Below are 13,268 nucleotides of genomic sequence, written 5' to 3'. Positions count from 1 at the left end.
CTTCTCTCCAGAGAACCCTACAATCCCCAGGATTTCCTAGCACTGAGCCAGAGTTTCAAACTGGGCCATTACTTTCTGCAGTGTGTTTAGGACATTAAGCTGAGGAACCTCACAACACTAAGGGTTTATGCAGTCCCTCTCCTATTTTCCCCTTTGAGGTTTCTCCTCAAGGCTTCCAGCTTCAGGCTCAGAGCAAGGGCTGGAGTGGCTCTTCCATTTAAATGCCTCAACATGGTTTGCTTTGTTTTGGTTTACCATGTTTTGTTGTATAAATAAAATCTGGACTTGCCTGCTCTAAGATTGCTTGCTTAGGCTTAAAGCCTTCCTTGAAATGCCCCTCTCTTTTTCATGCCTTAGTCATTTATTATTTCTCTAACCATCTGCTTGAGGGTTGTGCATGTGCGCATATGGCACACTCATCTCCCACAGGAACAGCAAATTCAGAGCTGGGAAAAGTGCAAGGTGAACCCCCAGTAACTCCCATAAATTACTACTCAAGAGCAATGGGGCCATTCTTTTTTACTGAGGAGGCCCTCATTTGTATTGCCCTCATTTTGCCCTCCCTCCTGCTGCTTGAGTGCCACATGTCCAGCTGCTGTTAATTGCTGCCAAATTAGCTTCGACGTGTGACGTCCTTATGAATGGGAGACCTCCAAGTCACCCTATCATTTTGGATGGCCTCATCATAAGGTGTTCTCGCTAAGCCATTCAAATGAGGCTTAATTTGCCTCAGACTGGATAGTACTGACAAGTCTTAGCTGTCTATACTGCTGTTGTCTCTGTTGAGATCTTCCACCAGCATCGCCCCACACTGCAGCCGCTGGCCAGTAGCTTTTTGGCACATTTAGGACATTATCACACCAGCCCATTTCTGGCTGCGGTTAACGCTTGCCATAATAAAACGGGAACATACTGTTTTCTAGGCAGCTATCATCGCACCACTCTCATTTGCGCAACTGGGGCTGCTGCTACCACCATTGCGCTCTCTTCAGACCTTATCACGTTAGCAAAATCCCACTGAGAAATGGGGTTTGAAATGGATTTACTTCCCACATTTGCAGGTTTTTTCTATTTAAATCTACTTTAAATCCCATTTCTTGCTAGCGAGATAAGGCCCATAGTGACCTCTCCCTTAACCCTGCCTGCCTCCCTTATGCCCTAACCAGAATGCCTTTAGGGGTTGTTGTTTTTTAATCTACCTTTCCCAAGCAATTCTGGAGCTCTGCAGCTGCGATTTAAGCTCCAGAATTGCAAAAATGAGGAGGGGGATAGTGAGGGGGGAGTGGAGAAGGAACATCGACAGCATGCGACTTGCAATTGTGCAACTGCCCTGGGAGTGATGTTTTTCACCTGGGAGTTGCACGATTGCTTAGTAACGCATAGGTTTCCTCATGAATGAAAAAGGAACGTGTCGGAGGAAAGGGCAGGTACGGGTGGGAGGCTTGTCATGATGCGACCAGTATGGCCAAAGCTGCTTCCTTCCCAGTGTTCATGTGGTTTAAAAGCCACATGCGGTAATATCCTTAGTTTGGCTCCTCAGCAAAAGCCTGCCTGACGTGGGAGACCCTTCCGGCAGCATGCAACCCCACCGTCACAGAAAAGTAGTGCCAATTCCTGTATAATAAAAACAATCTTTTCTCACACAACGTAGGACAACCAAGGTTTCAGGTATTCCACTTGTACAGAAGGCCTGTAAACAGCAGTTTAATACTATACCAAGAGACAGCTCTGCAAGTTCCTGACTAGTCTTTTATGATGATGGCTGTGGCTGTGTGCCCCCTGCTTGACAGAGCTCAGTCTTCTGTTTAAAGGTATCAGTGTTATGGCAGAAACCAAGGAATTGCCGGCACTTGTGACATTCTAACATTGTGTACATGTTTTGGTATTTATAGTCTATGCAACATGGCATTGTTACGTGTTGTTGGTTTTGATGTATGGGATACTGTCTTAGATAGATTAGAATAAGGCGCTCCCCCCCTCCAGTTAAATAGCAATGTTAGTCTGCCATAGTTTAAAAAAAGGAAGGAGGGAGGAGAATCTAGCAGTACCTCTGTTTAAGCAATCTATTTTACACAAGTTTGTGTGGTTATCAGTCTGAAGAAGTGGATTTATATCTGTGAAAGGTCATACTAAAAGCAGATCAGTACATAGAGATCTTGTAGCAACTTTGAGACTAACTGAAAGAAAGAAATTGCCAGCATGAGCTTTTGTAGACTTCAGTCTACTTCCTCAGATGCATTTGGTGGTGCGGAAGCCAGGTATGGACATATATATGTCAATTGACATCCCACATACTAATGGCATATATGTGTCTGTACCTGGCTTCCCCGCCACCAAATGCATCTGAGGAAGTATGAAAGCTCATGCTGCCAATTTTTTTTCAGTTAGTCTCAAAGGTGCTACAAGACCTATGTACTCATTCTACAGACTAACACAGCTATATCTTTGAAATCTAAAATAGATCAGTTAGCCTTAAAAGTGCTACTTTCTCCCCTGCACACATGCTTAGTGATTTGTTAAGAGGAGGTGAGCAGTGGTCCCTAGGGAGTGTGGGCCACACTAGGGGATGCCCTAAGGGCATCTGCTCCTCCAATACTGCTCCTCCTTGGCCTCAGAGGGAGAGAAGGACTGCTTCCCCACCACCATTCCCTTCTCCTTTTGTGTCATGCATTTTTAGATTGTAAGCCTGAGGGCAGGGGACTGTCTAATTAACAATTTGTAAGCCACTCTGAAAGCATTTCTAAAGAGCTTGGTATAAATACAATAAATGAAAATAATAAAAATAAAGAAACATCTGCCATTGCACAGAAATGGGCTGTGGCATTCACCTGTGTCCATTTAAAATGCTGAAGAGATAGTGTCAATGGGATGAGGCTTAGTAGGAAGAGAGAGGAGAGGCCCCTGTTTTTAATCTGCTGCTTACTTTGTCTTTATTGTATACTAGTTAGTATTATTTTAGTGATATTTTAATCATGTAATATTGTTGTTTTAGACTGTACGCTGATTGGCACGTTTTTATTCTTATTTTATTTGAACCTTACTATGTAAAGTGCTGTGCAAACTTTACAGTGCTCTATAAATAAATGTTATTATTAAATTTTTAAATTTAATTTAATCATTTTAATCATTTTTAAAAAAACATTACACTTTACCAAATTTTCACTTCTACCACATAAAACTATGTGTATGTAAATACATTTAGCCTGTGCATATGATACTATAATTTAGGTATAATTTTAATTTTACACTCATCCTTCCATATTTGTGGCTTTGATATTTGCGGATTTGATTATTCAAGGATTTAATATGTTCTCTCTAGGAATATCTAGGTCCTCCAGTGCAACTCTATGATCAACTTTAACTAAAAGTTGCACTGTAAGACCTGGAGAGAATACTATACTGGGTGAACTTGGACAAGTCACATTCTCTCAACCTCGGGGGAAGGCAATAGAAAACCTCCTCTGAACAAATCTTGCAAAGAAAAACCCCTTAGGGTCACCAAAAGTTGGAAATGTCTTGAAGGCACACAACAACAAAGTTGTTTATGTCACAACTATTACCATTACATTTAGTAATATACAAGAATTACAATTAATGGGTAACAAAAAACATTTCTAAGGAATCTATATGGTGTGGTATGGGAGGAGGTCAACGGGATGCGTGTGACACCATGAGTTACCGCACTGGGTGACACAAAACTTAGTGACACCACTGGGGGTGACAGTATGTTGAATGCTGGAGATGAATGGTGATTGCCAAGTCCCACACCACTTCCAAGGTGGCGTATTATCCTGATCTGTTTTGTACCTAAATCAGCCAGTGCAGTTAGCTGGGAGATAGTTCAGCTTAGACTGTTGCAAAGCAGTCAAGTAGCACTTTTGAGACTAACTGGGAAGAAGAAATTCCTGGCATCGTATTCTGTGGGTTCAGTCCACTTCATCAGATGCAGGGGGCTGTGTGCAGTTTGGGCAGTTGTGGTAGGTTAATTAAAATACACGAGTAATGTTAGCAACTAGGCACACATTTTAAAACCATATGCTTTTGTATAATAAGTGATCATAGTAAGCGACCATAAATTTTTTACTTTCTGTTTAATAAAATGACAAATACGTAACTTAAATAGCTGTGCTAATTGTAATAGTTCTACTGATGATATACATTCAGATACATTTGTGGCTGTGGCTGTAGTTGTAGCAGCAGAACTAGTTGGGATAGCAGCAGAACTAGTTGCCACATCTAGGGGTCTGCAGTGGGATTTTGGGAGACAGGTTCCACAAAAGGGTCCAAAAGTGACTATCACAGGTGGCGACAGTCACAGTTGTGGCGGTGAGATACAAACCAAAGTGTGATGGAAACCAAAGTGTGTGATGATTATAGAAGAGTGTGTGATTCAAAGAGAAGTGCAGGAATAATGTAAGGATTTTGGCTTTACTGAAAGAAGCAGTGATTCAGAAGTGAACCTGAAACAGGAGGGGAAAGTGCAGAAGAGCTACATCACAAGGTCCAGACCATGGTGAAGCAGGGAAAAAAAGAAACAGTGGCCTGGGACAGACCGCCCGAAAAGGGTGGCCTACTGTTGGCCTTTTTTCCTCCGGAGGGAAGCCGCAGCCACCAAACCATGCGGCTTCCCTGTGGAGGAAAAAGAACCTGAGAAAAGCAGGTTCTTTTTAAGCTGCAAGGGCAGCATAACAGGTGTGCCACTGGCGCACTCGTTACATAAGTGCTATGTGGCAATGTGCCGACGCTGCGCAGAGCTTACGTAACAACGGCGGCACCTGTGTATACAGGGCGCTGCCATTGTTACACCGCCCGTAAGTGACATTATGCGGTCCCTAATCCTAGAATAGGCACTGGTACGCCACTTTATGGTGGTATGTACCGCGCCAATGTCAAATAGAAACAATGCAATTAGACACAGAGAAAGAGAAATTAGAAAAAGATCACATGGAAACTCAGCAGATTTGGGCAGGAAAAGCATGCAGAAAAGGCTAGAAGCAAAGAAATAACCCATTTTTTATGACGATTCACAAATATTCCTGTGGCACACCCATTTCTTTTGGAACAATCCAAAATTTTTCATTATCCACACAACCAAACACTTTGCTACAATGTAAAAAGTGAAGGTTCTTTGGTGTGCTCCATTAGCCAACATATACTGGCAATATGCTCTATAGTGCCTCTTCCTTTTCTGAACCCAGTTTGGATGTCTGGCATTTTTAATTTTTTTTGCTTCATATATGGTAAAATTATTTGTTGTAAAATCTTGAGAGCATCCCTATGCTTGCATAAGACATTAATGCAACTGTTCCATGCTTACTACAATTCTTGGTACCCTCTTTATTGGACATTGGAAAGTATATTGACCATTTTCAGTTTGTGGGGCAAGAGTTTCAGTATATTTCCCTCCTAACGGACTGTGTCTATGTTACTGCAACTTTGAAGTTTCACTGTATTTGAATAGCTGATAATGATAAATAATGAAAAGCCAGAATGTAGAGAAATGTAATAGTAATATGATTACTGGAAAGAAGCACAGAAGGTGAAGTTTTATGTTGAAGAGATCGCTTTCTAAATTAATCTTCAATGTTTTATGGTATTCTGCCAATATTCCAATGGTAATATAACTGAACAAAGATTAGCTAATATGCTGTGAAAACTATTATAATAACAGACCTGAGAGCTTTTACATCCATCCATATAAAGAGAGATAAATTAGTGACCAATCTTTAAGAGTAGTTTAAGATGTTTTCTCACACACTGTTTTAAAGCAGCATTTGTAAACTAAGTCAGTACAATGTATTGTATAATCACAAACAAAGTATTTCAGAACAGAAATGCAAAAATAATTTGTCATTTAACTTTCAGGTGTCAGTCTTTATTGAGTTTAAAGCACATATACACTTCATAGTAACCTCAACTTTTTATGATAGTTAAAAGGATCTTGCTACAGTGCACAGAATTTATTAATTGGAACCAAACTTAACTGTACTTCAAATAAATAAACTAAATATTTAAGAATTTAATTTAAAAGTAATATAACTGTACAATATGAAAATATAAAACAATACATAAACATAATACTCTAAAAGATATTTAGAAATAAAATTGCAACTCTGTATTATATAGACAGTGCAAGAAAATTTTATTTTTTAAAAAATCCAAATAAGTTTATGAACTGGGAAATCGTTTAGTTTTATATTATCATGCAGACATAGCATTTCAAGCCATGCTTTTGCCTTTAATAGTCTTATGGTACTCTATATGCACAATAAGAGGAAAACAGGACATGCAACCAGAAGTTCCTTTGCCATGAAAACATCAGTAATTTCCACTGCTGAAGAAAAAGCTACTTTTCAGTTTGAAATATATTAAAATCTTCAGCAAGGCAAATCAGCTCTGGCAGGAACTTCAGAGAAATCCCTGTCTTCCAAGAGACTGCATACACAGTCTTCCCACACATGTGCATAAAGGTTTGTGGGATCATGACCATACTAAAATTGCTGTACCAATCACACCCAACTACGTGCTTGCGTTCCTACAGTACATTACACAGAGGTATTTTGTTGCATTCAAAAATGTTAATGTCTCTGCAGGACAACCAATGTTCTTTTTCCACCAAAGCTTAAGTGTAGAACATAATCAAATAAAAACCAGTCCAAAACCAACATATATAACAGATTGTGATCAAAAGTCAGCAACTAACAAACCACTTTTAGAGTTCATAATTACAAATATTAAAATGTGAAATTTTGATACAAAGAAATTTGACCAAATGCAAGAAACAGTGTTGAACATGGCATACCTAGATTTTTAAATCTATTTTTGTGGCCCTAATGATATTGCATGTGAGCTTGACAGAACTGTGATTCACTTTTCATTTCCGTAGGGAAAAAAACTCATTGAGGCAAAGACCAGGGAATGCAATTAACACTAAACTGTAAACACATAGTTCATCTTACGTTTTGAGTGCACACTGACATTGCAAGAGCTCTTTCAACAGACTTCAGCAACAAGACTACAATAGGTCATAGCAGCATGAGATCATGTGGAAAGCACTGAAAAAATAATACTATAACACACCAACACCTCCTAGCAATAAGGTATGTGTGGAAAGTATCTCTTCTCCATGAGATACTTTCTTGGTCAAATGCTGCTCTTTTTGTAATGCCTAGTTGAACTTTCCAGTCATCCTATGTGTCTGTGCTTTATCTGTACAGTTTACCTCTGAAACACCCCTTTATCCATTATAGGTCCAGAGTCTTACAGTTCTGTCTGCAGAAGAAGACAAAAAGGAAAGATCTTGGGTATGCCATCGGCACTGAATCACTTTGTCTTTATGTTCCCCTACTACCATAGTTGGAAGCTGCTTGGTAAGGTCACCTATAGGAAAAGGGGAATAATTATTACTCAGAGTTTACACTATTATCATTCAATTTATTTTTGCATATAAATTGCTTGAACAATCATTTTAATTCAAACCCTTGAAACACAGTAATTCCAGAGTTATTCTTTGTCTTTATCAAGGAGCAGAGAAGCTGCAGATGTGATTTTTCCTTCTCTCTCTGTTTTCTTCTGTTATAGTGCAAAAAATGCTGCAATTTACTCTCACACTAGCAATAATATCCTTAAGTTATCTGAGGCTAAGAGGTCTGACCCATATTTAAAGTTAGTACAAGAAGGTATGCACTAATTAGTCATACTGTTTATTTCCGTCTCTTAGTAATCTACAAAGTAGATCAGAAAGGAAAAAAGAAACACTTGTTCATTGCTTACTGCAGTTCAATTACCTTGCAAGTCTGTAACTTTTATTTTCATATCATAAGATCCAGTGAGAAGATAATGAGCTCCAGGGGAGAAGCGAACAGAACGGACATCACTGGAATGAGGATGGTAACTCTGGACCATTCGCCCACCACGAATATCATAGAGCATACAACTGGAATCTTCCTGGCCTGTAGCTAGAAGACGGCCACTAGGATCTACAGCTACTGAAGCTACAGCACTGCCTGGAAAGGAAAAATAAACCCTGTCTGTTAAAACCAATATACAGTATCTTACATACTGTTTCCTTGCTTCAGAATAAAGAATTTGCAGAAAGTCTTCTGAAATACAAATCCAGAGACTTTCCTAGTTTACACACTCTCTCTCTCTCTCTCTCTCTCTCTCTCTCTCTCTCTCTCTAAAGGTAAAGATTTTCCCTTGATGGGTATGTCTAGTTGTAACCAACTGTAGGGAGCGGTGCTCATCTCCGTTACTAAGCTGAAGTACTGGCGTTGTCCGAAGATGGCTCCATGGTCATGTGGCCAGCATGACTGCACCAAACACTGTTACCTTCCCACTGAGATGTGGTACCGCTTTATCTACTTGCATTTCCATGCTTTTGAACTGTTTATTGTACAATAATTTACATTTAAGAAGAATATTTTTAATTTATTTCATCTGTTTTTGCAGAACAGAAATTACTAAGAAAACTTGACTGACTTGTGCACACACTGGTACTGTTTCAAGTAAGTTCTTTTTAGAATCTATCATACCTGTGGCTTTTAAAGAGTCTCTCTCTCTCTCTCTCTCTCTCTCTCTTTTTAGTAACTACATTTGAATAAGTGCCAGATACTGTAACTAATGGGTCACTAGCCTTTATAAAGAAGCCACTCATCACATAATGTGAAGACCTCCATCTCCTAAGTAACATTTATATTAGCCAGATATTGCAAGGGTTTTTTCCTCAGCACCAGCATCAGTGACCTTACCCGTTCCATGAAATGTTGTTCCAACAACCCGAACACAACTGGGTACCCTGAGATCCCAGAATCTCACTGTCTTGTCTTGGGATCCAGATGCTATCATCCATCCACTCCAGGTATAAAGTGCTAAAATATGACCTGCGGAGAAGCATTTTTTTTAACTTATTTTCATTTTCATTTTAAAAGGTAATTATAACTTGTTCATGTAACAGACAGCAATGCACTTTTGCCAGCAATATACAAATGAAGAGAAGAGTAAATTCTACATACAATAAAGGTAGCTGTACTAGATATTTATAAATTTACACAGTAAAGTGTACAATTTGTAGTTCATTCAGCAATACACATATTGGAAGCTTTACAATTTGTAAAGCTGATTACTCAAACAATAACTAAAGCTGAACCAGCAACATACCTGTATGTCCACTCAAAGCATGAAGACCTTGTCCTCGCTGGCAGTCTGTTGTATAAATATTACAGTCCCCAGCTCCAGCACTTATTAAAATGGCCCCACCGCTCTCAGGACCTTCCATAAAAGCTAGGTCTCTAATAGTTCCATCATGCATGCTGAATTCTAAATCTGGTCCTAAAAGGATGTAAACAGAATAAAACATTATGTGTTTAGCACAAGGCAATGCAGTAATAAATACAGAGTTCTTGTGACACTATACAAAAATAATCTAGACCTTAATTTTGAGACATTTGAAGAAAGTAGATTTGGGAGGAGTAACAGAATTTAAAAAATTAAACGATCTTTTTAAACTTCATTTTATTCTTTTAATGAGTAATATTTTAATACTGTAACAGTTTAATTCTATTTCAGTGTTCACTTCTGTATGCTTTTAGTTATATTCTTTTAAACTGTAAGCCTCTCTGAATTCCAGCTTTAGGAAAAAAGTGGGCTATAAGCAAACAATAAGTAGTAGAAGTAGTAGTAATAGTTAGCAGGGTCAATTAAAATTGTACACTATGTAAGTTCATTGAATGAGCAAACACTGAATCGGGTCTGGCTGCTTGGCAAAGTGCTCTCTTGGCAAACTCATCACAGAGGGCTTGGTCAAGCTTATGTGGCAGAAGGCAGCAACCATGTTATGTCAGCACTGGGATTAGCATTTTGCTGCTTGCTGTACCCTCAGTACAGTGCTGCTCCAGGTCACTGGGCCACAGTTTAAATTTTCCACAGCACTGGAAGCCAGAGTTATTGTGGGAAACTTAAAATGCAGGTCCAGATACTTCATCAAAGACAGCATCATCATCAATGGATGCTGAGAACCTGGAAACATCCAAGGATGTTAGTCCTGTTCCAATAATTTACTGTCTGTAATTGCAGATTTATTGTGATAGTATGCCAAACATCTGGTGTGATTTCCATGTACTTTGCCCATTCATTGCCACATTTGCTAGACACAGCTTGTTTTAACCTGCTACACAAATATACAGCATAACCTAGACTCTCCTGTTATAGTCTGCTGACATTTCAAAGAGTAATTTCTACACATATAACAAGATTGTGCTGTAAGACCAGAATCCATGAATTAAACATTTCATAAGCAGTGATCCTTGGAAATGTTTCAAGTTAAAACTCAAGTAATACTTTGAGTCCATAACAATCGTACTTGAAAAAAATACTTTTCTTCTCCACTGCCACCCACATTAAGAAATGTTGTAATGGTGAATCGGCACAGAACAGAAACTCCCAGAGTATCTGTGCTATTAGCTGTATTCTGATCTCTAACATCTGTCTGCCAAATAATTATGATATATCATACTTCTAAGTAATACTCTTCTGAAACTCTCTTAAGTCAAATTCATATGATTAAATTATATATTTTGTCAAGTTTCCACATGGAATATTGCACCCTTCTTTGCTTTACTCTTCTTTGTCACTCTCCAATGAAATTTAGTTTGTAAGACTTCAGGGGAAGGACCTGTCTGAAATGCCATGTACACTGATGGATATCTATATAAGTTACATATGCTAAAACAATTACTGGTACAGTAATACTTACCTGTTGCATTACAGGTTTCTGCATTAAAAGGCAGCACTTTAACATATTTGTCATTGGAACCAGTAGCTAGCAACTGTCCACAGGGACTCCATGCCACACAATAAATTGATCCTTTGTGATGTTTGTTCCGTTTGAAACGAACTACTGGCTGTTTTGGAGTAGTACTATCACTAGAAAAATATTTGAAAGATAGGATTATCACACTCCTCTTAGGTATATATGTGCATGCACATGTATTAATTGTGTGTGTATGTATGTACATGTGTGCATGTGCATCTGCAACAAAAGCAAATGCCATGGATAGTCTGTTCTGGAATAGTTATTGAAAAAGAGTAATTATTTTTGCTAAGTAATGTATAAATTGAATAGGTACATCTAAAATAAGTACCTTTTGCATTAAATGAAATGTAACAACAGAAGTATATCTTGTCATAAAGGCTGGTGCTCAAGGAAGTAAATTAAACTAGAACATACAAAGGGGGACTACAATATGTTCAAAGGTTTCCATTAATAGTTTTAAAGATTTATAAAACTGTATGTTTGGGGGGCGGGAAGCTATTCCAAAACACTACTTTTTGGTAAGTACACCTTCTGAAGTCAGTGAGATTATTTGTGTTATGTAGAAATAGTCAACAATTATTTTGCAAATATTTGTTTTGTATACATTATACATATTTTCAATTTGGAATAAAAAATGAAACACTTATGTCTGAAATGTACAGAGAAATAATATACATGTCCTATCATAAGTAGAGAGATCAATGGGACTATCCTAGGTGTCAATATGTATAGCAGAATAGTTTAAATTATTGGGGAGGGGGATTGAGCTAGTCTATTGATTAATCTAGGATTCTGGGTTTTCAAGATTACATTTATCCTATGGCAAAGTGACATTTTATGTGAGCTATAACCTTTCAATAAAATGAAATTTTAATTACAAGAGAGCAGATGACTTTTAGCACTGAAGCTGCTAAATCCCACATACTTGATTGGTTTGCCAAAGCCCCCTGCAAATTACAATGTTGACATTGGAAGAAAGAGCAACATTTACCTCATTCCTAAAGCCAACCAGCCACTTCTGCTATAATGTACTAGGCAATATAGACAATTGAAAATGAAATACTAAGATGAATACTGAGAAGAAACTAGATTTAAGAATTTGTAGATATCATCACAGATCCCTGATTATACCACCTACAATTTCACTTGTAATTTTCAGTGTACAAGCACTATATATATTGAAATAACTTAGCTTTTAAAAATTCATGCATAAAAGCAGCAGAATAATATTAACATTTGGCTGTTGAGCAGCTCAGATGAAAACAAAATGCTAATAGGGCAACTGAAAGTGAATATAACCAAGAAGCTTTGAGTGATAGCAGAGTGTGGTTGTTGTTTTTTTAAAGAGTCATGCTGCTGGAAAGTGGTGCTGACATAAGAAGATATGAACAGTGGCAACAGAGGAGCACAACATGGAGGTGGTAGTATATTCAAATAGTTATGCAATAGTCACAAAATAGAAAGCGAAAAGGAAAAGAAAAACCCAAATGATCTGGCAACTCCAAAGTGTTTGTAAGAGGAAATAAATTTATTAGTTACTTTGTTGTCATCTTTACAGGGGAAGAGATCGAAGATCTGCCTAAGTCAAATACCAGTTTTCGAGGAACAGCAGAGGAGGAGCTAAACAGCATATAAGCAAACAGTTATAAAGAGACTAACATACACTTTGCAAATATCCTATGTGAGTAACACACTGATGGCTTTGAAATGTAACATGATAGAGAGTGGCTTTTGATGGGCCACTTTAAAGCAAAACTACACCTGGGTAACATTTTATAAAGCAAACTGCCAATTCATTAAACAAGCAGCATGCCATTTGATATAGCCCATCCTGCTAAAACATTTGCCACAAACAACCATTTATTCTGGTTTGCCATGCTTGAAGCCACACAAGATCACAAAAATGAAAACGTTGATGAGGAAGGTGAAAATATTTCTTTGGGTTTCTTGCTTTTTAAACCAAAAACAAAGGAAGCATGACCCTAAAATATTTTTGAGTAATTTCACTGACTTCATTGGAAAAGCTTGTGAGTTATTTGTGAAGGCCAACAATATTAGGATTTGCATTCAGAAAATCCCTCATCCATAATAATTGTATACTCACCTAGTTGTTGATAGCAAGTACAATTAATTGCCTTCAGACAACCAGATGTAGCTTCGTACACAGAGAGCATGCAAATATCCCTTCCTGCTGACCCCTCCAACCCTAACAGAGATGCAGTGTATCTAATTCATCCTTTCTCTATTCTAGTTTCCACAGGCAATGCGAAAACCTGAGATGAGATCCATGGCTGCATGCAGAACAGCTACAGGACCTATGGGAGTGTAAAGAGGTCTCAGATTTCAGAAGGAGAACAGCTGAGACAGGAGCCTAGCGTTCAATTATTATTTTATCTGTATGGCTGAAGCATTTGCTAAAGCAAAAGAGTATGGTGTCTAATTGAGTTCCAGTTTG

At 38.2% G+C, this 13,268-nt stretch overlaps 1 protein-coding gene across 3 annotated transcripts in view; it reads right to left on the bottom strand.

Moving 5' to 3' along the window:
- Positions 1–5,859: 5,859 nt before the first annotated feature.
- Positions 5,860–13,268, bottom strand: part of WDR47 (WD repeat domain 47) — a 40,153-nt gene continuing 32,744 nt past the window's right edge. For 2 of the 3 annotated variants that reach the window (XM_089516518.1, XM_089516519.1), the window contains exons 11-16: positions 12,353–12,433; positions 10,754–10,923; positions 9,160–9,330; positions 8,751–8,882; positions 7,788–8,006; positions 5,860–7,380 (exon numbers count right to left, since the gene is read on the bottom strand). In XM_089516518.1, the coding sequence (XP_089372644.1) occupies positions 7,238–7,380; positions 7,788–8,006; positions 8,751–8,882; positions 9,160–9,330; positions 10,754–10,923; positions 12,353–12,433 (916 nt within the window). In that variant the 3' untranslated portion in view covers positions 5,860–7,237. The remainder of the gene's footprint in view (positions 7,381–7,787; positions 8,007–8,750; positions 8,883–9,159; positions 9,331–10,753; positions 10,924–12,352; positions 12,434–13,268) is intronic. The other variant, XM_089516520.1, reaches the window with a different exon arrangement.

The sequence above is a fragment of the Sceloporus occidentalis genome, unplaced genomic scaffold (genome assembly GCF_023333645.1).
Source record: "Sceloporus occidentalis isolate IW3139 unplaced genomic scaffold, rSceOcc1.0.p SCAF_3, whole genome shotgun sequence".
NCBI lineage: Eukaryota > Metazoa > Chordata > Lepidosauria > Squamata > Phrynosomatidae > Sceloporus > Sceloporus occidentalis.
The sequence above is the reverse complement of the archived record's forward strand: the minus strand, read 5'-3'. Positions and strand labels throughout refer to the sequence as shown.